The following is a 27783-nucleotide window of genomic DNA, read 5'->3' as shown; positions in this document are numbered from 1 at the left end:
GTGCGTGCATATACCGTGTATGTGTTCAGTGTGTGTATGCAGTGTATGTGTGCAGTGTGTGCATACACCGTGTGTGTGTGTCTGCAGTGTGTGTATACACCATGTGTCTCTGTGTATGCAGTGTATGTGTGCAGTGTGTGTGGAAAAGTGTGTGTGTACAGTATGTGTAAACACCGAGTGTGTCTGTGTATGCAGTGTTTGTGTTTAGTGTGTGTGTACAGTATGTGTATACACCATGTGTGTCTGTGTATGCAGTGTATGTGTGCAGTGAGTGTGGCCAGTGAGTGTGTACAGTATGCGTATACACCGTGTGTGTCTGTGTATGTGTACTTATCCCGGTACTCTGCAGAGAGAGACAAAGAGTACTGCGTGCCGCTGAGGACCGGCCCACTTCAGGCACAGTTCCAAGGGCTTGTCCTGGTGATTTCATAAGCTGTAAAGCGTAACCCTTACATACTGAGATTATTATTTCTATATTGATATAAATAAACCAAGTGCATGGCATGAACATAGACTATGAGCAGTGCAGGCAGCACAGGCTGCGGAGGCGGGGTGCCTGTGCATACAGAGGTTGTCTTGGTCCGTCTACGGGCAGCAGGCAGTGAACTGAGGTCTGGAAATAATCAGCGCAGGGACCCTCCCCATGATGAGAAGAGAAGGAGGTGGGGGATGGGGAGCGTACACTGCCTTAAACACACCCGTATGTATATATCACACTCACAAAGTCCTATAAACACACCAGAATGTGTATCTCACCCACCCACCAAGCCACACACACACACAGAGTCTCGTATAAGTGCAACCGTGTTAACATTTATATACGTATTACAATGGCTACCCCATATACATAACACACAGAGATACATTCCTATAAACACACTCGCAAATGTATCGCACAAAAGCACGCGTCTGATTCACTCCCACACCCAGACTCACTCCCGATCCAAGTTGTTGATGGGAAATAAGACTTGATTTTCCTTTTTATGACGTAACGCACAATGGCTCTTACGGCATTGCATTACACATGATTCACTTCAATATGTTACACAAATTCTCGTATGAATGTCTGAGTGCTGGCGTTTATCTTTATTCCCGCAGTTATTATGATTATTATTATGTTTCTTTGATGTTATTATGTTTGTTACTAAGTTTCCGGTCTCCCCCTTTGATGCCCCGGTGCTTTTCACTCGTTATCCCCCGAGTCTCGCACTTTGGCGAAGCAGACAAAGTAGGATCAAATCCAGACACTTTTTAAACTTTGTATTAATCTTGCCGCGGCTGTACCACCACCCGCAGGGGGGAACCAGACGGCCCCGGTGACTTTCGTTTGCATTTAAATGCAAGATAGCTCTCTCTGCTCGAGCTCCGGTTCCTAGTAGTGGTGTTCTGAAACTCAGTGCCGACACAATTTATATCCAGCCTTCCAAAGTCCATCTCACTGGCCAAGTTGAAGCGGCTCCCCCCATGTGAAGTTGGTGCCGTCCTGAGCGACCGGACCGGTCCGTCCCGGGGCTCGGCGGAGCCGCTAGGGAGGAGGGGAGGTCCGTCTTGGGGGCGTCGTTCTTCGGCACAGCCGCCGTGGTGATGTTAGTCTGGCGGCCGGAGCGACGTCCGTTTGTCCGAGCAGCCCGCTGAATGGAGCCAGGGTGCAGGTCAGTGATCCTCGGGGAGGGACGACTCTATCGCGGGGCAGATTGGCTTGGAGAGTGAGTTTGGAGCGTTTGGTTCTGCTTTGGCTTCGCTATCATGGACCGCAGGAGTTCTGCTACAGGAAGCGCTCAGCCTTCTTCACCGGTATCTTTAAAGTCACTTTCTGTGAAGTTCCTTGGACCGGGCTCAGTTACTAGTCCAGATGTTTTTCCACGTACGGTGTATTTTAAAGAAATAAATTAACGATTTGGTGCCGTTCGCCCAGGACTGCCCCAGGAATGCCCAGTTTACTGCTACTGTACCTAGTGACGGCTAATTTAGACTTGGTTAGTTAAGTTTGACTTGTTGATCCCACCATGGAATTGACGTGACAAGAGGGTCAGTGCAGGATTTGGGGAAAAGTTGCATGTAATGGGGGCTGGGGAATAGGCGCAGCATCTCTGTGTGTCTGCGTGGTGGTGCTTCTGCAGAGTGGTGCGTCTGGATTTGCATTCGTGCCTGCGCGAGCCTCCCGTGAAGAAGGCATGGTCACTGGCCCTTGTGAACCCTGCTGCTCCACTGGGAGGCAGCTTTGCTGTCCTTTTGCCTGGTAGACACATTGTTGCAGAGTAAAATAGCTTCTGGGACATTAAGGGTAACACATCAGTTTCTTTGTTCATAAAGACTTGGATGTTTGTTAAGCTGCAGATTAGCCGTTGGGGTTTGTGGATCTTTACTTACCTCTCCATTGTGTAAATAGAGACTTGCACATACAGACGCCTGGGAGAGTAAATTAAATCTCTCCCACTCATCCCACTTGTCTGCTGTTGAAGTTTTCTGTACTTAATTCATATCCTTGCTGTCTCTTATAGTCAGGGACCATAACTCAGTGGTGGGTTGAGTTTTATTGTAGTCAGAAGGACCCATAGGAGGTTCTGTGTCATAATGCACTGTGTGCAGATACCATTATTGGTTAATAAAATAGACTGAATTCCAGTAAAATTAATTACACATAAATTTGCATTTCAAATAATCCAAGCGTATGGGTTTTGTATTTCAGGATGAAGGCTCGATTGGTATTGAAGTGCAGTATAAGGGCTCGATGGGTGTTGTAGTTCTGTGTGAGGCACCCTTATGGGTGTTTGGTATTGGTGAAGGTTGGGGCGTGGTCTGCTAAACATGTATGTAGGTTAGCATAGTCATAGTCATGGGTTGTGCGTCTCTGAGAGATGACATTGCGTTATAGGTCATGCTAAATGGGTGTGTGCATGACTAACTCATAAAATATACAGGATTTGTGGGCATGCATAAAAACAGCAATTCCATGTTTCATAGGCATGTTTCTAAATGAATTTAAGCTGCCTGTAAGTCTGAACATTCTGGCTCAGTAGCCCGCATACCTTTTATTAGGCACAGATGGTGGTGTAATTTGCATCATGCCACTAATGAAATTCTACATTGCAGTAGAGTTTTAAAATGGTGTTGGAAATCGGGTGACCACCTAATCCTTGCCAGGGGGACACTCTGAGCTGGGACAGGGCTTGCAAACTACCATTTCAAATAAAAAGGCCTGGATTTCAATTTAGCAACTAGTTCTTGTTGCGTGCTGATTGGTCAGTCTCCTATAATTATGCATGTGACACAAATTTTAATGTGAAACAGCTGGATGAATCTTTCAATCAAGGAAACAAACTAATAAAAGCGCAATAAGAATTGAACTAATTAGCTGAGCACAGGAGCCTTTAAGTTTTATAAATGTCTGTAAAATCTGCAGTAGCTCATAGTGCCCCCCCCCCCCCCCCCCCCACATGGATTAGGTAGTCACCCTAGATAGAAATGATCTGTGTTCCCAGAGAGGGCGCTCCTGGGGTATGATGTATTATGGCCCTTCATGTCCCTAGGGGGCGCTCTGTCTCTGGGGTATGACGCGATGTAGCCCTGCATGTCCCTAGAGGGCGCTCTGTCTCTGGGGTATGACGCGATGTAGCCCTGCCTGTCCCTAGGGGGCGCTCTGTCTCTGGGGTATGACGCGATGTAGCCCTGCATGTCCCTAGAGGGCGCTCTGTCTCTGGGGTATGACGCGATGTAGCCCTGCCTGTCCCTAGGGGGCGCTCTGTCCCTGGGGTATGACGCGATGTAGCCCTGCCTGTCCCTAGAGGGCGCTCTGTCCCTGGGGTATGACGCGATGTAGCCCTGCATGTCCCTAGAGGGCGCTCTGTCCCTGGGGTATGACGCGATGTAGCCCTGCCTGTCCCTAGAGGGCGCTCTGTCTCTGGGGTATGACGCGATGTAGCTCTGCATGTCCCTAGAGGGCGCTCTGTCCCTGGGGTATGACGCGATGTAGCCCTACCTGTCCCTAGGGGGCGCTCTGTCTCTGGGGTATGACGCGATGTAGCCCTGCCTGTCCCTAGGGGGCGCTCTGTCTCTGGGGTATGACGCGATGTAGCCCTGCATGTCTGTAGGGGGCGCTCTGTCCCTGGGGTATGACGCGATGTAGCCCTACCTGTCCCTAGGGGGCGCTCTGTCCCTGGGGTATGACGCGATGTAGCCCTGCATGTCCCTAGAGGACGCTCTGTCCCTGGGGTATGACGCGATGTAGCCCTGCATGTCCCTAGAGGGCGCTCTGTCTCTGGGATATGACGCGATGTAGCCCTACCTGTCCCTAGGGGGCGCTCTGTCCCTGGGGTATGACGCGATGTAGCCCTGCCTGTCCCTAGAGGGCGCTCTGTCCCTGGGGTATGACGCGACGTCGCCCTTTGAGTGATAGCCCCCAGTGCTGCTTATGCCGACTCAGAGGCCTCTTGCTGGAGCCTCGCTGGAGCCTGTCTGGGTTTCCCCTGTGCCAGGAGCACTTTCGAGTTGCCTGGGGTAATGAACTCTGTCCACAATGCATTTTTCCATTCAGCCATCTGGATGTTTTTCTCATCTCTCTGCACTATGCACAGCAAGGCTGGGGCCCGAATCGCAGGCACCCGGGCCTCTGGGGTTTGGGCCGGGACGTGCCTCTTTAGCGGCACTTTACTGCTGTGTTTACCAAGCCAAGCTGTTCAACTTTCTGCATATCATTTCCACTGCTCGTCATTGGGGGGGGGGAATCATGCGGAGGAAAAAAAAGCTCTGTTCTCTTTTGTCCCCCGGAGTTGTGACTGCACATAGCATGTGGTATTCTTTCACCCCAGCAGGAGGCGCTCTCTGCCAGGGTGAGTCCTGCGTATTTCAGCTGCCTTCATCTCAGACACGACCGCCCAAGAACTGTCCCACAGTACTGGGAAGGTAAGAAGCTAATGCAGATGTTTAGCGTGTGTGTGTGTGTGTGTGGTGGCGGGGAGACCTAACAAAGACACCTCCTGAGAAGCAGATATGGTGGGGGCCTGCCCATCACACACACATTTTTTTGTTTCAACTTCAGCTACTTAAAATAATCCTGCAATGGAGCAAAATGTTTCCAGTTTCCCAGTTGTTTTTTTTGGGCTCATGAACAGAACTTCGTTAAGACAAGAGAAATCGCCGACGAGGCAGTAATTCAGATGTGAGTGTGTGTTCTAGGCCACAGCTGATAGTAATTGCAGGACTGGAGAGGAAGTCTGTAATGCCGATGGAATGGTGGTCACATGGGCGCATAATCATCACCACAGACTGGGGCCTCAGCCCCCACCCCTGTGCTCGGGAGGGGATAGGGGGGAGGGGGAGTCACCCAACCCCTCAGTAAAATGCAGCCTCGCAGTGGTGAGAAGGTGTGCAGTGAGGTCTGCTGTGGGTGATGTGTTCACATGCGTTTCCTGCAGCCTTTGTGGTGGTGGGCAGCAGAGCAAGGAATCGGGGGGAGGGTCCCAGCTCCAGAATAACACGAGAGCTTTCTCATCTCCATTTTTAGAAGAGACATTCCTGAAGTAACGGCCATGTTTGTTTTGGGCGCATCGAGAGGCTTCGTCTGCAGCATTTAATGTCTAGCCAGCTGAGTGTTTGCCGCCCCTGCTGCACCCCCACTCCAGCCTCTGCTGCAGTTGCATCCTTAAACATTTCCTCACACTGTCTTCGCTTCCAGATTGTCTGACGTCTGACCAGCCAGGGCTCCGGAGTGATGTCATCACGGGGGATGCGGTCTGGGGCGGAGCTACAGGAGCTGATGGACTCATTACAGCGCAAGAAGCTGGCCCTAGAAGCAAGCTTACGGACCAATGGGGAGTACCTCACCCTGGCACTGTCTCCGCCCATCAGTGCCAGTCATCGCTCCCAGGACCTGAACTGGCGGCCATTTGGAACTCTGAAGGCATCTGGCCATGTGACCAGCCTCTCCACCCCTCCCTCGCCCCGGGATGGGGACAGGGAGCGCTCCCTGAGTCCCACCCCCACGAGCCTGATCTCCGGCCTTCGTAACCAGTCCCAGGACAGCACGGGCCCACCGAGCACCTCGGATGGGAGGCGCCTGCTCACCACCTGGAACGGCTCGGCGTCCGAAGGCCGATCTCGCTACCTGAGGCCTGGGGGTCCCAGCGGGACAGCCAGCGTCCCCTCCAGCCCGCGGCTGGCCCGTAGGGGGGGCCTGGATTCTGCCTTCCGGCAGAGGAAACACTCGGCGGGGTCCTTATCGAGCCTGGGATCTCACAGCCTCTCGCTGCCCCGCCTCTACCGGTCAGCAGACAGCCCTGCCCTTTCAGTGCTCCCCCGCCGCTCATCAGGTGGCCTTGACGTGGGGGTGGAGTCCGTCTGCGGCTGGCCACGCTCACAGTGGAGCCCCGCTTTGACGGGACAGCCCGACGTCACTGTCCCAGCCAGCGTCCCTGCTAGCGTCCCTGGTAGCCCCCGACTTCCCCGGAGAAGGAACCGCTCCCTTTCGGGTTCTCACTGTGATGTGGACAGAAGCATGCTGCGAGGGTCGTCCCCGTGCCTGGAGCTGGGGCTCGGCGACAGGAGGTCATCCTTCGGGAAGGCGGGGCTAGGGGCGGGGCTAGGGGCGTGGCTGGGGGTGGGGCAGTTCCGAGAGAGGCATGGCAGCATCAGCTCGCTTAGTGGGAAGGAGGAGCTTAGGGATTACCACCAGCGGCAGAGGGATGAGCGTCTGCGTGAGCAGGAGGTGGAGAGACTGGTGAGGACATAGGTGCCATTTCACACAGACGGCTGATCCTGGGTCAGTTTTAGTCTGGTGTGTGTGTGGTGTATGTTATGACTGCTGATCCCAGGTCAGTGTGAGTCTGCTGTGTTTGGTGAATGTTCTGACCACTAATCCCTGGTCAGTGTGAGTCTGCTGTGTTTGGTGAATGTTGTGACCACTAATCCCAGGTCAGTGTGAGTATGTTGTGTTCGGTGAATGTTGTGACCACTAATCCCAGGTCAGTGTGAGTATGTTGTGTTTGGTGTATGTTCTGACCCCTGATCCAGGGTCAGTGTGAGTCTGCAGTGTTTGGTGAATGTTGTGACCGCTGATCCTGGGTCAGTGTGAGTCTGCTGTGTTTGGTGAATGTTGTGACTGCTGATCCTGGGTCAGTGTGAGTCTGCTGTGTTTGGTGAATGTTGTGACTGCTGATCCTGGGTCAGTGTGAGTCTGCAGTCTTTGGTGAATGTTCTGACCGCTAATCCCAGGTCAGTGTGAGTATGTTGTGTTTGGTGTATGTTCTGACCCCTGATCCTGGGTCAGTGTGAGTCTGCAGTGTTTGGTGAATGTTCTTACCACTAATCCCGGGTCAGTGTGAGTCTGCTGTGTTTGGTGAATGTTGTGACCGCTGATCCTGGGTCAGTGTGAGTCTACAGTGTGTGGTCTGTGTGTAATGGCAGCATGTGGCCCCCAGGAGCGCCAGCGCTTGGAGACCATCCTCAGCCTGTGTTCAGAGCTGGGCCGGGGCGGGTCCACTGTGACTGACTTGCAGAAGATCAACCGCGAGCTGGAGAAGCTGCAGGTGTCTGATGATGAGTCCGTCTTCTCTGATTCTGCTGCCTTTGAGCCCCGAGCCCGGCGGGGCAGGCCCAGCGGGCAGCGTGACCGCCTGGTGACCACTCCTTCACCGCGCCTTCCGAATGAGGTGCACGCTCGCTTCTTCATCTTTGTCACGGGCATTTATGACGTCGCCTCCCTGTCATCAGGTACGTGACCCAGAATGTTTCTGAAATTGTCTTCAGCAGCTGCCTGGGATTGGGGAGGAGGTGCAGCTGAAACAGGAAGTGACACGTATTGAAGAGGAGAGGATCCAGGCACTGAACAATGTAGAGGAGCTGGAGCAGAAGATCAAAGACTTGGACAATCAGATGGAGGAGTCTGTGCGAGAGGTCAGGCGGGTGTGGGCCTTCACATGCTCACATGTTAGCCGGCTCTCCTACTCACGTTCCCATTTTTGTTCTAGGTGGAGCTGGAACGCGCCCTGCTGGAGGGGGAGCAGCAGGCCGAGGCTGAACAACTGCAGCGTGACAAGGAGCTCTTGGAGCAGCTCAACCAGAAACTGCACCACGTGGGGAGCGGCGGACAGACCCGCATCGCTACGGTAACACACACACTGCACGCGGAGCTGGAGGAAGTGACTCTGGGCACGCCCTGTGGGATTCTGGGTATTTTTGAGTGCTGTGCTCATAGCAGCCTCTGCAAAACCTTTTCATTCTTTCTGTTGACCTCCATGCCTTCTTCCCAGACTAACACCTATTCATGCTGCTAACCCATGTACCTCCCCGCTCGCTCCCTAGGAGAGGGCCCAGCTCGATGCACAGAGGGCAAAGGTCGCCAAGCTGGCAGAGCTTCTCTCAGAGCAGAAGACCCAGCTGGACACCTGTCCTGAGGCCCTCAGAGAGCAGCTCCAGCTGCAGCTGTCCAGGGTCAGCCGCGCCCGTCTCCTGCTCTGCGTAACTCGCTGTCTTTGCTCCTCCTCCCCCCTCTGCTCCCCTATTCTCAACCAGAGTCAGTACCTCCAGGCTCCTGCATCTTTTTTGCCTAATGTCCACTAGGTGGCATAGTGGCTAGGGAAGGGACGCTTTAAACAGAGGCAGGCACATGACCATACTGTTCGTGCGTGCGTGTTGAGCAGGATGCAGAGACGCTGGAGATGGAGATGAAGAGGTTTGAGGACCTGGAATTCCAGCAGCTGGAGCGAGAGAGTCGGCAGGAGGAAGAGAAGGAGAACCTGGGCCAGCAGCTGGAGCGAGGGAGCCGGCAGGAGGAGGAGAAGGAGAACTTCAGCCAGCAGCTGCTTAGAGAAATTGCAGACTATCAGCGAAGCACAGTGACACGCAAGGTGCAGGGAGGAGCTGCAGGGATGTGTGTGTGTGTGTGTGTCAGCCACAGGGTGTGTGTGTGTGTCAGCTGCAGGGGCTGTGTGTGTGTGTGCATGCGTGTGTCTGTTTCTGTGTGTGCGTGTGCACGTGCGTGTTTCTGTGTGTGTGTGTACACGTGCATGTGTCTGCCTCTCATGGTGCTTCTTCTTGATGCCCAGGAGAAGCTCCTGGCCCTGAAGTTGCAGTGCAGCCAGATTACCCAGCAAGCTCAGCGAGAGAGAGAGAACTTCATGAAGGAAAGGGCCAACCTGCTGTCCATGTTGCAGAGGGTAGGAGGTTGTCACACACGCACACTTACAGCCAGATAGAGCACAGGCAGTGTGGCTCATAATACCCCCTGTTGGTTGCAGGAGAAGGAGAAGCTGGAAGCTCTGGAGAGGGAGTATGCAGGTCTGATGGGAGGCAGGAGGATCCCGCTCCACGCCTTTCCCACCAAGGAGGTATGATGCTGTCTGCGGGCGGGTAGCATGGTGGGGGTGGGGTGCAGGAGGGGCAATTACGTAATAATTTTTCTAGTGTCTTTATCCTAAAAATTATTAGTGAAATGCATTCTGCTGATCTGACTAAAAACAAATCAGATCCTCATGACCCCTTTGTTTGATTTTTCCGACTCTGCAGTCTTTCATTGACATGCATACAGAACAATAGTCGGGATTCAGCTTCAGAACAGTTGTCTTCTGCAGTTCCCCGGCTGGCTCATTAACAGCCTAATCAATGCCTCCCCATCTTTGGCACTCAGAATCATGTTGTGTTTCCCCCCCCACCCCCTGGAATTAACGAGAGTCACCATCATCACGCAAAGCTTTATGTCGCAGGTAAAAAGGTTCAGGAGACAGAGATGTGAAAGCAATCCCCCTCAGAATCAAGTGTTATTAGGAAAAACAAAAGGGGAGCAGTGTATACAAAAAGGGGCAACCTACAGTTCAGGTGGCACTGCCTTTAAGGTGGAGCTACCTTTAAGGTGGCGCTCCCTTTAAGGTGGTCTTCACCTGGGGAGTACAAGCAAACATTATTCATATACCTTTTTTTTCCTTCCTTCCCTCCCCAGGTGTGGGTTTTAAGCCATGTAGCAAAGGCTTCCACACCCCCTGGATGGGGCAATTACTGGTCACCAGCTATCAGTTAGTACCCTTTGAGGCCAACAGTGAGAGAACCATGTTCACCACTGGTGGTAGGAGGTGGGTTTGCAGTTACTATTATGTTACAAACCCCCCCCACCTCAAGCACAACACTGTGGCCCTGTGGTTCTGTGTGATACAGAAGGGTAGGTAAGCACAAGGGAGATGGAAGAAAGACCCCCCCTTAGGTGGCACCCAGGCAGTGCATTTGGGACAGACCATCTGCAGTCCCAAGGGTTGTTCCTACTTGGTACAGCACTGAGGAATTGAATTCTTGAAGGTCAAGACATCAGTTAGTCACCTGGACATTAGTGTCCTTGGCCCAGGCCATCCACTGCAGAGATACATGGTTGATAATGATGGTGAAGGGCCACCTGAAGAGTAAATACTTCACCTCCTGGATGGCCCATTTGATGGCAAGGGCTTCCTGCTCCACTGTGACATACCATTGCTCAGCAGGTGTGAGCTTCTGGAAGACAAACAGCTATGGATGTTTCTTGCCCCAAAAGTCCTGGGAGAGAATTGGGTGTGAGGGACTAGGTCCTGGGTGTGAGGGACAGGTTTGGTGGTGAGGGCTGTTTTCAACCTCTGGAAGGCATCTACCAGACATGGTTGAGGTGGTTATTCCAGGTGAGATCAGAAAGTGGGGCAGCTATGGAGGAGTTTGGGACAAATCGACAATAATACCCTGAACCCCATGGACCCCAGAAAGGAGAACCTGGTACTGTCAGGGCCACTTAACTGAAAACCATTTTTCCTTGATAGATGGGCTGAAGCAGACTTGCCAGTAACCCTAGGTAAGGTCTAGAGTAGAGGTGAAGTGAGCCTTAGCTAGATGTACGGCCAGCTCATTGACACGATGCGAAGGGGGAGACGCTGAACCACAGGGTGCCATCTGGCTTGGCGAGCCTCATGTTGGAGCTGGATCAGGGGCTTTGGAATTATTTTGAAATTGCCTGTTCTGGGGTTTGTGGATAGGAACTCCGCCTCTGCGCAAGAATTGGATTGGGCTTCTCAGGAAGGTCACCCTCAGGTCCTGGTCTTGGGAAAGGGAGTGCAAAAAGAGATCCAGGGCTACCTTCATGACTATTGTGCTGTGGAGTACGGCCCTGCGGTTGGCCGCTTACCCGAGCCAGCACTGGGCCAGTTGCATCAACTGTTGCATCTGGCAGTAGGCAGACTGGTTGGGTAAGTGTTTCCAAGTGGTTGGTGAACTGAACCGCCATGGCTAAAGAAGGGCGAGACCCCCATACGGGCCAGGATCTCTGCCTGTAAGGCCTCAAGATCTTTAGAATTAGGTGATCAGTGGTCATTGTTGACACACCACAGTGCACAACAACGAAATGTGTCCTCTGCATTTAACCCATATGTGACAATGTGACATAGCAGGGGGCAGCTAATTCAGCACCCGGGGAGCAGTGCTTGGGGACAGTACCTTGCTCAGGGTACCTCAGTGGTGCCTTGCTGGTTGGGGATTCGAACCAGCAATCTTTCAATTACAAGTGCGCTTCCTGAACCATTAAGCCACTACTGCCCTCTTCAGAGGTCATCTGGGATGGCAAGTACAACCTGGGTCTCCCGTATGAAGTTGGGCACCAGGATGCAGGGCCAGTCCTGGTGTGGCCAGCATTCTCTTTGAGCAATGTGCTTGAATACCATGAAATCAGCATTGAGGTCATCCTCAGCAGTGATCAGGTAGCAGGTCCCTTGGCTTCTCTCCAATCTAGGGGTCCAGCATGTTTGGAGGTATTGGTAGATCACTCAAATAGCATCCTCTCAAATATCTGTTTCTCCTTCTGGTTGAGGATGCACAGTTCAGCCACAGCATCCCCTGGTGTCTGCATTCTCCAGCAACTTTACCTGAGCCATCCATGGCTATGTATCCATAACACATGGGCATCCTCTATATTTTAGCTGTTTTAGGAGCAGCTACAATTATAGTTGGGAAAACTGTTTTCTGTGTTTTATCAATGGACTTCCATGCATTGACAGTCAATGGAAATGGGAGGCATCCAGACGGCCAATCTGATTTTAGGGGCTACCCTGCCCCCACCCCCTATTGGCCCCCACACTACAGTGTGAGCCATGTGAGCCGCTGTCTTCATGTTTCATAATGGCAGGTCCGCCTACTGGATGAGAGCAAGAGGGCAGGGAAGGAGGCGGGCTCGCAGCTGACTGACAGGTCACCACGTAAAAAGAGCCAATCACCAGCATTCAGCAGTGTCACACTGGGTCGAGGAATGACCTCTAAGGTGCGTCTAGGTGTGTCTGCCTGTTGCTGCCTGTAGTCAGGGTACCTGCCTGACTCTGTCCTCCTTATAGACCCACCTTCCCCTGGTCCAAAGCGCCAGCTGTGGCAGTGTCCTCCCCCGCTGCCAGGAGGCCAGACCACTGCCAAAGGGTCAGTGTGTGTCTGTCTGTCTGTGTGTGTGTCTGTCTGTCTCTGTGTGTGTGTGTGTGGCTGTCTGTGTGTGTGGCTGTCTGTGTGTGTGTGTGTGTGTGTCTGTGTGTCTGTGTGTCTGTGTCTGTGTGTCTGTGTGTGTGTGGCTGTCTGTGTCTGTGTGTCTGTGTGTGTGTCTGTGTCTGTCTGTGTGTGTGTGTGTGTCTGTGTGTGTGTGTATGTCTGAATGTTGCAGCAAGGATGCAATTCAGCAGGACAGGAGTAACTGGAGCCGGTTTATTGTTAAGATTGCTAATAGGCTTAGGGGGTGTAGCCTGTGGGATTAGGGTTTGAGTTATAGTTAGGGTTAAGGGGTACTGCCTGTAGGGTTAGGGTTTGAGTTATAGTTAGGGTTAAGGGGTACTGCCTGTGGGATTAGGGTTTGAGTTATAGTTAGGGTTAAGGGGTACTGCCTGTAGGGTTAGGGTTTGAGTTATAGTTAGGGTTAAGGGGTACTGCCTGTAGGGTTAGGGTTTGAGTTATAGTTAGGGTTAAGGGGTACTACCTGTAGGGTTAGAGTTTGAGTTATAGTTAGGGTTAAGAGGTACTGCCTGTAGGGTTAGGGTTTAAGTTATAGTTAGGGTTAAGGGGTACTGCCTGTAGGGTTAGGGTTATGGTTTGAGTTATAGTTAGGGTTAAGGGGTACTGCCTTTAGGGTTAGGGTTAGTTGTGGGGATTCACTGCGGTGCTTCCTTCTGTCCTCCAGGTAGTGCCTTCCACCTGGGTGGCACTGATGAGAGGCGGGTGAGAGCTGCTTCTCACTCCATTGTCCAGCTGCATGCTTCCCTCTGTGGGGATAACGGCAACGCCATGGACAGCGTCAGCATTCAGAGCTCTGACAGCATGGAGACCAGCATCTCCGCCTGCTCACCTGACAACATCTCCAGGTGATGATGGAGCTACTTAAGAAGGAAGCTTGCCTAGGATCAGGCTGGGCAGTGTTGGGCTGGAGTTTGAGAGATGTGGATGATGGTTATGTTAGAATTGAGCATATGATGAATGACGTATTGGTGGACGTGCCTTATAGTCTTGCGTGAAGTCAAACCCTGCTGTTAATATCGGTAATGCAGCAGTCTTCCAAACCCAGTTGTCTCTCCTCTTCCACACCTACTCATCTCCCCTATATCATCCTTGATTCCTGGTTCCTTTCTCTGCTGGTCCACACAGTGCCAGCACCGCCAACGCTGCCAAACTGGAGGAGATGGAAAGACTGCTAAGGGAGGCACAGGCTGAGAAGATCCGGCTTTTGGAGAACCGGGTATCGACAGTGCGTCTTCGTAGAGTCACATGGTCTCTGAAGCTCCTAACGTGGGCTCATATGCTCCAGGTGTTACCAGTGCGTGTCTGGGGAACTGTCTGTACGTGCCACTGCAGGAGCGTGAGATGGAGGTACGCCGGCAGGCCCTAGAAGAGGAGAGGAGGCGCAGGGAGGATCTGGAGAAGCGATTAGAAGAGGAAACCAGCAGGAGACAGAAGCTGGTTGAGAGGGAAGTGAAGCTGAGGGAGAGACAGAGAGAACAGGTCCACACACAGACGCTCTCACACCAACGCATTTGTCTGTCTTCTTGGCACTGGCTATGTCAACTGTAACACATTACCCTGGATCTAGACTGACTATTTCTATACATCATATAGACGTCATTAACTGGACTATCATGCTGTTGGCACATCCCCCAAATGTCTATTCTTAACATTTTTCTGCTCTTGCGGTAACATGCCTTCCACTACAAAGGCCGGTTCTATCTACTTTGCCCTTGTAACCCCGCCCTCTGTCCCACAGTCCCGCCCCCTAACCCGCTACCTTCCAGTGAGGAGAGATGATTTTGACCTCCGTGGCCACATCGAGTTGGCTGGCCACCACGTGGACACATGCTATCACGTGTCACTGACCGAGAAGACCTGCAGGGGCTTCCTGGTCAAGATGGGCGGTAAGATCAAGACATGGAAGAAGCGATGGTTTGTCTTCGATCGCAACCGGCGAACGCTGTCCTACTTTGCTGGTAAGTCACAGTTTTGGAAACCAGTTAAGAAACAGATTTACATACAAGTTTAATTCCTATGATACACTTTTGTTACTTAAAAAACTCGTAGTGAGAGATTCAGACAATATCTCTGCAAAAATGAACATTTGGCTGCAAGGCCACTAGAGGGCAGTAACGAGACATCAATCTTACAAAGAATACACTGATGCAATGCTTATATCTCTGTAGCAAAAATACAGGGCAGTTAAATAATCAAGTGTACCTACAGATGTCTGTATCACATACGCACACCTGAAGTCAAGCTAGTGGGAGGGTGAGGATTCACCAGCAGGTGAAGGCCTACATTTTTGTGCAAGTTGGACATGAGTGGTGGTTATATTGGTCACATGTGTCTCCTGTCTCTGTTGGTTCCAGATAAGCATGAGGTCCAGCTGAAGGGAGTCATATACTTCCAGGCCATTGAGGAAGTCTATTATGATCACTTAAAGAATGCACACAAGGTGAGACATGGCAAGGGTATATATTTGGATTAGGGCTGGGCGATATCGTATCGATATTGCATTGCGCTTGTGCAGTAATCTCCAGGGCTTCAGATGACAGGCGAAACATTTGGCCAGGTGCCAGCTTTTCAGTGCTTTATGGACGTTTATTTACGCCCACAATTTGCTAGCCAGTTTAGTAGTACGGCAGTTTATGATGCCCAAAAGTCAGTATCAGTATAAATACGGCATATCCTTATGTTTAATAAATGTGTCAGACTTAAAACTGCAAAAAGTGCCGTCACACCGCCGACGTCTTTTTACCTTGTTTATCTGCAAGATCTCCTCTTTTAAATGATGTCGTGGTGGCTGCTCTTCTTCACCCGGACTTCAGTGCATATTGCACTGAGGTATACCAGACCGTAGTATACCAAACCATAGTATACCAAAACAGTATTGTGTGGGGTGCTCCGATAATCGAATTTAAGAAACATAAAGTTCATACAGATTACTAACTTTTGGGTATCACAAAATGCATCTCATTAATACTACTAAACTTCTTACCAAATTATGAACATAAATAAACGTCCATGTATCACTGAAAAGCTGGCGCCCGGCCAAATGCTTTGTCTGTCATCTGATGCCCTGGTGATTATTGTGCGATATAATATCGATATGATATTGCTCAGCCCTAATTTGATGGTAGGTCCCTACCAATATTTTGGGAGTACTGTGTGTGTTTGCCAATGTCTACCAATGTTGAAACCAAACCGATGCCCTTGAGACATAGAGTCTACAGACACGTAGATGCACAGGACTGTGTGTGACGTGACACGCATCATAAGCATACGCGTTTGAGCTGTTTGGCTGTGCGTGTCCTTCACAGAGCCCCAACGCCTCGCTGACGTTCAGCGTGAAGACCCACGACCGCGTGTATTACATGGTGGCACCATCGCCGGAAGCCATGCGCATCTGGATGGACGTGATCATCACGGGTGCTGAGGGTTACGCCCACTTCATGGTCTAAACACATGGTCCAGAAAATCCCTAGTGCCTTATGCCCATTCCGGACCATTTCTCTTGCCCCCCCCCTCCCCCTTTTGGACTGTGTGTGGTACCTACCCCCAAGCTGCCACACCCCCCCAGCCTTAAAACATGGTACTGCAATAACAGACAGAGCTTAAAGGTCATTTCAGGGGTGAGACAAATTCCATGACCTTCCAGCTTCTCAGGACACATAGTGTCTAACAATGTTGAAGCTCTATGCTGTTCGCCGTCTTTATGGTGCCAAAGAATCTGTATTTCAATTCTATTTTTATATCATGTGACTTTTCCTTATGTGCGTGTGTGTTTACCCTTGACTGAAATGATGCACTTGGACCTATTGATAGCTCAGAGTAGCTGTTCAGTGGAGTATTTCTACTGTTTAGTCATTAGGGGGCAGTCTGTTACCACTCACTACCCCAGGATGTTTCCAGAATCGGGCTGTCCGGTCTACCCCCCCACCGCTACCCTGGCATCTAAACTGACCCCTGCTCTGTTTCTGAGCCACCATTTATATTTCCAGTTCCTGTTCACTGTCAGAACGCTCTCAGTGGCACAGTGTGTTACTTTTCTGTTCGGTGGGTGTCGTGCCCCACTACCCCCACTCCAGACGGTACTACAAAGCAAGGGGAGATGATGATGTTATTGATAATGGTGAAGAGTGCCTTTGTTATCACTGGCTTGAGGATGAGAGATCCGGTTCCCCCGTCCCACAATACTCCTCCTTAGCTTAGTATTTTAATTAATATTTTAATCTGTTGTATTTTTTATTATACATCTTGCATGTTTCTTTATTTTTGTATCCAGAAATAAACCCCTAAGCTGAGAGTGCTTTGTCTGCGGGTTCTGTTTCCGTGACGACGCCTCATGTCACATGGGTGTGGTCTGCAGCTGGAAGAGGACACTCTCCGGCTCTTGTTGACGGGGGAACTGTTTGCCTGCTCACTACTGTCTGCCTTTTCCAGCTCTCTGCTCTCCCCCCCCCCCTCCCTTTCCTCCCTCTCCTTCCCTCCCTGCTCTCCCCCCTCGCTTTCCCCTTCTTTTCTCTAATCTCCCTCGTTCCCACCCCCTCCCCCCCTTTCTTTGCCCGTCACAGTGGGAGATCACGTCCGTGTTTCTCTTTCAGCACACGCTTCAGGAGGAACTGTGCGGCATCACTGGAGCGCCCCTTGTTTCCGTGACCTCGCTACACGCCGTAGGATTCTGCGTCCTCATTAATGGGAGTAGTCGGCATAGCCAAGGCCCCCTGAATAGCTGCTGATGTGGTTTTCTTTGCATTTTTGTGATGAACATTAACTGGCATTTCCCCAAATGTGTATGTCAGCTGTCTATAGCGGGGCTACACACTGAGAAGCTATTGTGAACATCCTGCTATATTGTGACACCATGTCTGCATCCGAACGTATGTGCAAGTGCTTCTGCAAACACGCTGGGTCTCCACCCACCCAGTCATAGCTTTTCATTGGCTGTCCTACTAAGGTTGCCATGGAGACAGTGCCAGGGGCATGGTTTTCAGTGGAGCGTGTCTTCCCGCTGTTAGTCTGCAGTGGGACTCACAGCCCCAGTGTGGACTTGTGACTCGTGACCTCAAACATGGGGATGAGTGATGAGTGACCGCGGCAGTGAGGCTGGTTACTGCGTGATCATGGCAGTGGGGCTGGTTACTGCGTGACCGCGGCAGTGGGGCTGGTTACTGCGTGACCGTGGCAGTGGGGCTGGTTACTGCGTGATCGCGGCAGTGGGGCTGGTTACTGCGTGACCGCGGCAGTGGGGCTGGTTACTGCATTACCATGGAAGCTACAGTGGGGCTGGTTACTGCGTGACCGCGGCAGTGGGGCTGGTTACTGCGTGACCGCGGCAGTGGGGCTGGTTACTGCGTGACCGCGGCAGTGGAGCGGGTTACTGCGTTACCGCGGCAGTGGGGCTGGTTACTGCGTGACCGTGGCAGTGGGGCGGGTTACTGCGTGACCGCGGCAGTGGGGCTGGTTACTGCATTACCATGGAAGCTACGGTGGGGCTGGTAGCAGCATTGTGCATGTCTGTGTCCATTAAACTGTCCTACCACACGGTCCAGCTGCCTCCACCATCATCAGCTTTGGTGCCCCCGCCACACTGGGGCGCTGTGTGGCTCTGTGCCCGTGATCAGACGGTCACTGGTTCAAATCCCATGACTGGCAGAGTTCTGTCACCACCGAATCCCTGAGCAAGGTCCTTAACCCCAGTTCCTCCAGAGACACTGTCTGACCCTGCTCTGTTCCACACAGAAGCAGCTGCTAAATAAATGTAATCATGGCTGGAGATTAAGTCCCTCTGAGATGATGATGTCACTCAAATTGCAACACTTTGATTACTGTCAAATGAGATTACGTCCCTGTAGAGTAACTGAGAATGGTGTTTACGTCTTTGTATACAGAGATGAGGTATCTTTGAACAGATGTTAGGGCCTTGTGTACTGGAAGAAAAAGGTTAGCTCGACATGAAAAGGGATTAGGTAACTGCAAACAGTCAAAAGTCACAAGAGTAAACCTGCTTGAATCCAGAATCTCTGTGCTTTGAACTACAGTATATAAACATGACTATTGACATGATTGGAAACTGGTCTTACGGACAACAAATCAGAGTTTGAAATATTTGGCTTCTGTGTATTTTTAAGACATTAGTTCTGCAAGTGTGGTTCTTGCTGTCAGACATGGAGGCGGCAGAGTTGTTTTGTTGGCAAATCATATTTCAAAAGCATAGCAATCTATCAGGATCACAGCTGATTATCATGCTGAATATGGACTATGTAATGACAAATGACATGCTCATAATAGGACAAGAAAAATCTGATCAAAAAGAAAATGAAGATGAAAAATACCAAAGGGGAATGACCTGGCCTGCTTGGTCTCTAAACATCGATCCCACGGAACGTCTAGGAGGGGACTAGGACAGTAGTGCTGGGTTTAAAAAAATAAAATCAACTTCCTGATGCAAATCAATCTTCATTTGCATTGTCTGATATCGATTCATAGAATCCTGAGATTTTTTTAAATATATGCCTTTTACAGTCTATGGCGTTTTCCCGGGGATATGTGAAGCTTTAACCCTGTTAGTCTCGCATGGCCAGCTTCACACAATGAGATCTGCCATGACAAAAACAGAAAAAAATACATGCCAACAGCTGCTCCACTGAAAGGACCGTCAAGCCTAAAGATAGGTGTGTTTCGGATTTCGGCAATATGAAGAGCTGGACAAAAGCAAAGTCATATGTAAGGTGTGCAAAATGGAGGTGAAATGCTGTAGAAATGCCACAAATCTCTGAAATCATTTAACGACATGTTATCCAGATGCGCAATCTGCAAAAACGTCCCATCCAAAGCTTACAGGTCATGTTAAATAAAATTCTTAATGCACATATTAATATTTTTAAATAATGCAACCGGTTAGAGAGTTCCTTGTAAAATTTACAGCATTTTTTCTCTGAGAATCTCTTTCTACTAAAGTGCATCTTTTACTAAAATGCAGAAACAGTTTACAGCAAGTGTACTCAGACTTTTGACTCCTGCTGAATATGTGGTATAATCCGTAACCATGAGTGTTTACATGCCAAAGCACTGGTATATGTGCTTATATCTGTGTTTACCGCTCACCTTATTGATCAGCTCCTCCCCATCAGATCACGCTCCTTTGCGTGTCTGGCTTTGTCGAGCTTCTTGGTGACTGACTCTGCAGTAAGACATGTTTACGCCTCTGCCTTTTCACATATCATACCTCTGAAGGGTCATGTGATTTGGGCCGTCCCAATCCATGGTCAGTGTGAGTGTGTATGAGGGCAGCCGTGGTGCTGACTGGCAAGACACTTAATGAAGCTAGTGAAGATGGCAGACTGACCTCCTTAATTAACTGTGTCCATCAGCTACACAAACCTAGCTGCCGCTCAGACTGACATATGTCTCCTGCCTTCTCCTTGTCTGACAAAAAGACAAAGACCATAATAAATCTTCCGAACATTGTTCTTTTACCTGCAGCTGTTATCATCCTCTAATGAAAAGCAAACCTTGTATTAGAGGCTCAGCTGTTATGGCATCTCAGGGGCATTGCATTGATGCTATCTTAAACGCGAATGATCTCTGCCGCCCCCCTCGCCCTGGGGCCTGGGATCTCTGCCGCCCCCCTCGCCCTGGGGCCTGGGATCTCTGCCGTCGCCCTCGCCCTGGGGCCTGGGATCTCTGCCGCCCCCCTCGCCCTGGGGCCTGGGATCTCTGCCGTCGCCCTCGCCCTGGGGCCTGGGATCTCTGCCGTCCCCCTCGCCCTGGGATCTCTGCCGCCCCCCTCGCCCTGGGGCCTGGGATCTCTGCCGTCGCCCTCGCCCTGGGGCCTGGGATCTCTGCCGTCCCCCTCGCCCTGGGGCCTGGGATCTCTGCCGTCGCCCTCGCCCTGGGGCCTGGGATCTCTGCCGTCCCCCACGCCCTGGGGCCTGGGATCTCTGCCGTCGCCCTCGCCCTGGGGCCTGGGGTCTCTGCCGCCCCCCTCGCCCTGGGGCCTGGGATCTCTGCCGCCCCCCTCGCCCTGGGGCCTGGGATCTCTGCCGTCCCCCTCGCCCTGGGGCCTGGGATCTCTGCCGTCGCCCACGCCCTGGGGCCTGGGATCTCTGCCGTCGCCCTCGCCCTGGGGCCTGGGATCTCTGCCGCCTGGTATCTCTGCCGTATTATTATTATTATTATTATTATCTCTGCCGTCCCCCTCGCCCTGGGGCCTGGGATCTCTGCCGTCCCCCTCGCCCTGGGGCCTGGGATCTCTGCCGCCTGGTATCTCTGCCGTATTATTATTATTATCTCTGCCGTCCCCCTCGCCCTGGGGCCTGGGATCTCTGCCGCCTGGTATCTCTGCCGTATTATTATTATTATCTCTGCCGTCCCCCTCGCCCTGGGGCCTGGGATCTCTGCCGTCCCCCTCGCCCTGGGGCCTGGGATCTCTGCTGCCTGGTATCTCTGCCGTATTATTATTATTATTATTATTATTATTATCTCTGCCGTCCCCCTTGCCCTGGGGCCTGGGATCTCTGCCACTTGGTATTTCTGCCATCCCCTACGCCCTGGGGCCCGGGATCTCTGCCATCCTCCTTGCGCTGGGGCCTGGGATCTCTGCCGTCCCCCACACCCTGGGGCCCAGAATCTCTGCCGTCACCCTCACCTTGGGGCCTGGGATCTCTGCCGACCCCCATGCCCGGAGCCCGGGATCTCTGCTGCCTGGGATCTCTGCCATCCCCCTGAGACCCGGGATCTCTGCCATCCCCCTGAGACCCGGGATCTCTACTGTCCCCCACTCACTAAGACTTGGGATTTCTGCTATCCTCCTTGCTTTGAGACTTATCCTCTGTAGTGCAGACTAGCCCCTCCACTTCCCACAATCCCCTCCCCTTAACTTTCTGCAGTCTCTTTCCGTAGCATATGCACACTATAACAGCGAGAGTCGCACACAGTCACACGCGTGCGGGCACACAATTTCACGCTCGAGGGAGGACAGCGGGCTCAGGAAGAACACAGCTCCGACCATAAAAAGTGGCAGTCTGTGAGTCACACAAACCAGCATTTATTAATTAAATAGGAAATAAAACACCATTTACAGCAACAAAAATAATCCTGGTCCAAGTGAATATGTACACAGTGGGAAACCCATGTGCTGTGAGTACTGTAGACCCCAACATAGCCCGTGTCTGTCTCACCACGACTCACCGTCCCAAAGGAGGCTCCGGGCCGTGCCTGTAGTCCGGGGCAGGGGTGCATTGTACAAAGAGAAGGGAGTACCAAAGGGTACGAAGCTGCCCGCAGGGGTGCTGCCAATTCCCCGAAAGCGGGTTTTCCTGATGACGGACCTCAGGCCCAGGCAGAACGACCTGCCACTGCCCTGCTTAGCCTCTCTGCCTCCCAGTTACATCACTGCTGGGTTCTGAAGGTCTGGCATTGTCCAGTGAACGTGGCACATGTGCATGATGCTCGTAGGTCTGGGGTCATCTTGTGCTTCAGGGTCTGTTTTTGTTGTTTATTGCATCAGTCCGTGGCTCTGCGTCACCGAGGCAACATGGGGGGGGGGGGCGGGGGGTCTGTATTCCCGATAGACACATGGCGCCCACACGTTGATGTCTGAAAGTGGGTAAACATCCTGAAAGAAAAATCCTCTGGAAAGAATCATGCCTGTCGTCCATCGTGCAGTGACACCAGCAAGGTTGTGGCCGTCCACCGTACAGAACCAGCTGGGCATCCGGATCAGGTACTTTATTTCCGGGACAGATCCTGGGGGGGCTGGCGCGTACCAACAGGAACCTTATTCCCAGCTCGGCGGATGGGTACCTTTGACACAGGGATTTTGGTCCGGGGGCCCTCAGTCTTAGTCGGCGGGGGGCACTGCTGCAGAGGCACCCCCTGACGGGTAGAAAGTGCCAATGGAGTCTGCTTCACAGGTATCTTGGTGCCACGGCTGGCGGACTTCATGCCACGCTTCTCTGGTTTCTCCTCTGGGCTCAAGTCATCCTGCAGAGCCACAAGGCCACCAAACTCCTCCCCTTCGCAAGGTGTGGCAGCGGGCGTGGCATTAGGTGTGACATTAGATGAGGCCGTAAGGCTGTCAAGGTCCCATTTGCTTTCCTCAGGCGTGACATCATGCGATGGCTTCCCTGCTCGACTGCCCCCACTCACAGGAATCTTACTTACTTGAGGCCTCTTCTCCAGATAAAGGACAGAGCCTGCATCAGGAGGCGGGGTTTGGGGAGAGCGGAGAAACTGGCCGTCCCTCTCGAGATCTGGCATGCGGGCATCTGTCTGTCCATCACCCTCATCAAGGTGGAACTGGATTGCCTCACCCAGACCTGCAGTATTATCCAGTCCAACGGTCGGAGCACAAACAGTAGCTGGGGTGGGTGTGACTGTATGGGGAGGAACTGGGGCAGGATGAGAGACGGAGTTTGTTGTAGAAGTAGAGAATGCAGCTGGAGCAGGACTAGAGTCAGGGATAGGTGTGACGGTATGGAAAGGAGATGGGGCAGGTTTAGGGACCAGGGTAGGTGTAGAGGTAGGAGTAGGAGTAGGAGATGGGGCAGGTTTAGGGGCTGGGGTAGGTGTAGAGGTAGGAGTAGGAGAAGGAGATGGGGCAGGTTTAGGGGCTGGGGTAGGTGTAGAGGTAGGAGTAGGAGAAGGAGCTGGGGCAGGTTTAGGGGCTGGAGTAGGTGTAGAGGTAGGAGTAGGAGTAGGAGCTGGGGCAGGTTTAGGGGCTGGGGTAGGTGTAGAGGTAGGAGTAGGAGTGGGAGCTGGGGCAGGTTTAGGGGCTGGGGTAGGTGTAGAGGTAGGGGTATAAGTTGGGGCAGGTTTAAAGGCTGGGGTAGGTGTAGAGGTAGGAGTAAGGGTTGGGGTAGGTACGGGGGTAGGGGCTGGGGCAGGTTTAGGGGCTGGGGTAGATGTAGAGGTAAGGGTATGAGCTGGAGTAGATGCAGAGGTAGGGGCAGGAGCTGGAGCAGGTTTAAGGGCAGGGGTAGGTGGAGAGGTAGGGGTAGGGGTAAAGGCTGAAGAAGGTTTAAGAATGGGGGTTGATTTAGCTGTTGCTGAAGCAGTCAGAGCAATGGTGGGGGATGATGCAGGGGTAGGTAGAGAGCTTGGTCCAGCCTCGAGTTGGGAGCCAGATTTCAGGGAGGCTGTCCCTCCATCTGACGTCCCGCCCATGCCGATGACATCAGTGCAGGCAGCTGCCGAGTTGAAATTCCCAAGTGAGGAGATATCAGCCAGTACGGAGCTGAGCAGGTCCATGCAAGGTACGGTGGGGGGGCTCCCAGGAGAAGCGGCCAAAGAGAGAGGCCGCCCCTCCTGCAGGTGTGTGTCTGCAGTGGTGACATCCAGGGCGCGTGGTGCTGGATGTGGCGTGAGAGTTGCATGCTCCTTCACAATCTCTACGCTGTTGGAGCGGGAGGCCAGCAGAAGCCCCTCTGGGGGAGCTGTGGGTGTCTCCTCGGGCTCCCGGGCCCTTCGTGGCCAACGCACGCTGCCCAGTAGTCCGCGTAGCCCCCCCCTCCGCGGGCCTGCTCCACCCCGCCGACTCCCCCCACGTAGCAATGTCAGGAAGCCCAGCGACTTCACCGAGGCCACGGATGAGATGGAGGGGCGTGGTGGTGCTGGCGGGGGGGGCGTTTCTTCCCCCGGGGCTCTGGCCGTCTCCTCTGAGCCAAGCGTGGTGGACTCCAGGCCGTCCTTGTGAGCGCCTTCCTCGGACAGCCCATCAAGTGTCCTGCTCCTGACGAGTGGCGCCTTGCCGGCCACCTTGGCTTCCTCTGGCCTGCCCCGCATGCTAAAGATAGTGGGCTTGCGGCGGCCAAACAGCTTGAAGGCGGCCTTGTTGATGCGTCCGGGTGGCTGGGGCTCGCGGCCTGGTGCCTCACTGCTCTCCCACTGCATGTCCATGGTTGCTGTGGTGCTCCTGAAGCTGCCTCTCCTTCCGCTGCTCGCTCGCTCTGCCGTCCTCCCTTGTCTCGCTCCTTTCTCTAGCTCGCTCTCCTTTCTCTCTCTCTCTCTCTCTCTCTCTCTCTGGCCCATCACCATGGCAACAGCAGGGCTGCGGGAACTCTCGTCAGCGGTGGATGCCTGCCAGGTCCTGCCATTCTCGCTCCCCCTCTCTCCCTCTTATCTGTTTTTCTCTCTGACTGTCGCCCCCTCTCCTGCTGTCTTCCCCATTTCCTTGGCTGTCCTTCCTGCCCACCTGCCCATGCCCTGCTTTTGTCCAGACAGGACTGGAGATCCCGCCGCACGAGCCAATCAGGGAGGGCTTCTGCAAAGCATCATGCGGAGGAACAAAGCAGATTGCCCACAGGGACACAGTAAATAAGAAAAAGGCAGGGCAGACTTTAGAGGACAAGCAGAGAGCTAGAAAATCGAGCCCCCCGGCGGTGAGTAATAAGTATCAGCAGATCCGTGTCCCTGCTGACTCTTCGCTTTGGGGGGATGTTCGCTCTCCATGCTTCTCCCTGCATTTGTGCGTTTAATTAGCTCTACAAACAGTGGCTGCTCTCTGTTCCTCAGAAGCTCAACACGCCCCTTCCCCATAAGAGCCTGTCCTGCCGGCGAAGCTCAGCACCCACAGGGCAGCTGGACAGGCTGCTGGGAGCGTGCCCGCCGGTGCTGTGCGGAGGGTGACGAGGTGGACGGGCTGCAAGTGACCAGACGACATGCTCAGCTACATTAGGAAACTGGATTACAATCCCTGTACTTGAGGATCTCCTGCTCTGAAATGGAGATGGCTTCCTGAGCGAACTCACACACCCCTGAGCCTCTGGGGACCTCAGTATGGCTAATAGCGGCACTGTGCTACATTCAGATCTATTCAGTGTAGCTACAGCTACAGCAGGTCACAGCTCACACAGCTGGAGCTAACCGGACAGGTCCGGCTGACGGCAACGACGGTAGCAAATGTGGCCAAAGTTAGCACACTGGTGCTTCTGGGCTTCTTGTCCTTATCTGGCCCAAAGACTAATTTACCCAGAAGGCCCGAGGCAGCCATGTTGGGTGAACGTGACTCAGGGAGCTGGCTGATAGTCCCCAGCCTCTGCATCCACGACGGCTATATCCAACCCAGCTCAGGCTGCGGTCACACAGTGATCAGCTGCTGTTCAGGGTGCAGGGTGCTGATGTGTGGGGCCTCTGTCTGCTCTGGGCCTGTAGCACTGCGACCAGCACAGTCATTGGCTTCATGTGATGTGGGATGCAGATAATATCCAGAACCTGCTGACAGCAGAACTGAAACAGCCCAGAGCACATAACTCTGTGGAGGTAGAGCCACCATAGGTTAGAGAAATGCGGCCTGCAGCTCTGCTAGTTACAGCCCTGAGTCTACAATTGGAAAGGTGAGGGTTCAAATCCTGTGGCTGGCAGAGTGAGTTCGCCATTGGGCCCCTCAGCAAGGCCTTTAACTTCAGTCGCTTTAGGGACTGACTGGCCCTGCTCCCCTGATTGTCTGTCACTTTGGATAAATGTCTGCTGTTGTAATGTAAATGAAGTATATCCTGCCAGCTTTCTTCCATCTGACTCTGCAGTTTCTCTTTTCTCTTTGCATCTTTCTGAATTAGTTTAAACTAATCCAAGGGTTACATAACCAGCAATGGCACAAAAAAAATTCTCTTTTTTTAACCTTTACCCGTTTTTCTCAGTCCTTCGTGTGGATTTCGCACAATCTCTGTGGGTTTCCCCTGAATACTCCAGTTTCCGTCCACAACTCCACTGGGAGCAGTCCATAGTATGTGACAGTATGACTGGCTGGGCTCAGACAGTGACTGGATTCTTGGGTAAAGGCTTCAGGCTCATTGAAACTCTGCACTGGACAAAAGTGTCTAGAACAGGGGTGGGCAATGTTATGCGCAAAGGGCCGGTGTGTATGCGGGGTTTTGCTGCAACTCCCTAATTAGATTACTAATTAGAGGACTGATTGGCTGAAGAGTCCTCACACCAGGGTTTGAACAGCTGACCTACAGGCTATCCCAAAAACCTGCATACACACCGGCCCTTTGCGGATAAAATTGCCCACCCCTGGTGGTAGAAAATGGATGTTTGGATTATGGAAATGAGGAACATGCTGTTGCTGCCCTCTGCTGTCCACTTGTAACCACTACATTCCCGAGTCACTAAGTGCCTCCATTATCAGCGTCTCATAAAACTACAGCGTTTACTTCAGTGCAACGACATTTTGCAGGCAAAATGTCGTTTTGCAGAGTTCACACAGCACATGTACACATACCAAAATGTGGGACTCCACATGTTTCCAGGCGAGGTGAATATCAGAATGCTTATTTGCATACACGATGAGCTGTTTCCTCTGCATACATTTACATATTAAGTACAAAGCTGTATCACCAGGCGGCTGTCAGGTTGCACAGTTTGCTGAAGCCACATCCGCTCACTGACTGTATCTGTCAGCATCAAGGGTGGAATGACCGTACTCAAATCATACTCAAGTAAAAGTACAGTTACTTCCAAAACAATTAACATAGTTCAATGAAATTCTTACTTGTGCTTTTCATATCTTTCCCGACTCTTCTCACAGATGACCAAGGACACCAGTGCTGGGTCACCCATTAGGCAATGCAGACAGCCCGTGGGTAGGGGTTCCTGGAACGCTGGAGGTTCTGGGGAGGAATTTCTGAAAATAAACTATATATGCATAGGCCATGCATATGTTTACAACTCCTTACGTATACAACTGAAAAAGGAAATAGATACACTCTTCCCTCAATTGGCATTCAGTTGACAAGTTTGAAATTTTAGTATGACATAAGCCGATCCACAGTCATGAAAAGGTTAGGAACCCCAAGACAAGGGCGCCAAATTCTGAGGGGTATTGACTTAGCAGACAGCCAATTTCACTTCAATCTCAAAATGTAATTGGCTGGCTTGTGCCGCTGGGAGGGGGCTGCAACCGGCCCCGGAGGACAGCATGGAGCACCCACATCATTTTGTGTTGACTTCACTGTCAACCAATGTTATTTTTTATTTAGTTATTATATTATACAATGTGTGGCTTGTAATCAGAAGTTCGCCGGTTCAAACCCAGCCTCAGCATGGGTTGAGCAAGTCCCTTAACCCCCAGCTCCCTGGGTGCCCCAACCGTTAGCCGCCCTTTGTGGACAGCTCGCTCTACAGAGTGAGTTGAGGGAGGCATAAAAACAGTTCCCCACGGGGACAATAAAGAGTTGATTATTATTATTATTATTATTATCAATTTTCATTAGAAATTCATTCTAATTTTATGTTTTTTGTAGGGTCTCATTAGTTTTATTTTAAAGATATTTCTATTTAGTTTATAAAACATATTTTAGTTTCAGTAAATAT

The 27783-nt window shown here is 52.1% G+C and overlaps 2 protein-coding genes across 8 annotated transcripts; one reads left to right on the top strand and one right to left on the bottom strand.

The window, feature by feature from the left end:
• Positions 1-1457: 1457 nt before the first annotated feature.
• Positions 1458-16774, top strand: LOC111857250 (pleckstrin homology-like domain family B member 2). 6 transcript variants are annotated; one of them, XM_072706472.1, is made up of 18 exons: positions 1458-1652; positions 4809-4902; positions 5675-6715; positions 7416-7646; positions 7747-7890; positions 7965-8102; positions 8299-8427; positions 8637-8843; positions 9042-9152; positions 9234-9323; positions 12122-12253; positions 12324-12402; positions 13148-13328; positions 13609-13708; positions 13816-13962; positions 14222-14441; positions 14838-14923; positions 15789-16774. In XM_072706472.1, the coding sequence occupies exons 3-18, from the start codon at positions 5711-5713 to the stop codon at positions 15927-15929; spliced, it is 3141 nt and encodes a 1046-aa protein (XP_072562573.1). In that variant the 5' UTR covers positions 1458-1652; positions 4809-4902; positions 5675-5710; the 3' UTR covers positions 15930-16774. The 6 variants fall into 6 exon arrangements, with proteins under 6 accessions (XP_072562573.1, XP_072562572.1, XP_072562571.1 ...); XM_072706471.1 differs by having other exon boundaries at positions 1460-1652; positions 4812-4902; positions 7744-7890; XM_072706470.1 differs by having other exon boundaries at positions 1460-1652; positions 7744-7890.
• Positions 16775-21501: 4727 nt separating this feature from the next.
• Positions 21502-27006, bottom strand: LOC111857276 (uncharacterized). 2 transcript variants are annotated; one of them, XM_072706639.1, is made up of 3 exons: positions 26963-27005; positions 23436-25111; positions 21502-23357 (listed from the first exon to the last, which is right to left on the bottom strand). In XM_072706639.1, exons 2-3 carry the CDS (start codon positions 24505-24507, stop codon positions 22201-22203), a joined length of 2229 nt encoding a protein of 742 aa, XP_072562740.1. In that variant the 5' UTR covers positions 24508-25111; positions 26963-27005; the 3' UTR covers positions 21502-22200. The 2 variants fall into 2 exon arrangements, with proteins under 2 accessions (XP_072562740.1, XP_023693722.2); XM_023837954.2 differs by having other exon boundaries at positions 21502-25111; positions 26963-27006.
• Positions 27007-27783: the final 777 nt, after the last annotated feature.

Source organism: Paramormyrops kingsleyae, chromosome 24 (assembly GCF_048594095.1).
Source record: "Paramormyrops kingsleyae isolate MSU_618 chromosome 24, PKINGS_0.4, whole genome shotgun sequence".
NCBI classification, from domain to species: domain Eukaryota; kingdom Metazoa; phylum Chordata; class Actinopteri; order Osteoglossiformes; family Mormyridae; genus Paramormyrops; species Paramormyrops kingsleyae.
The sequence above is the reverse complement of the archived record's forward strand: the minus strand, read 5'-3'. Positions and strand labels throughout refer to the sequence as shown.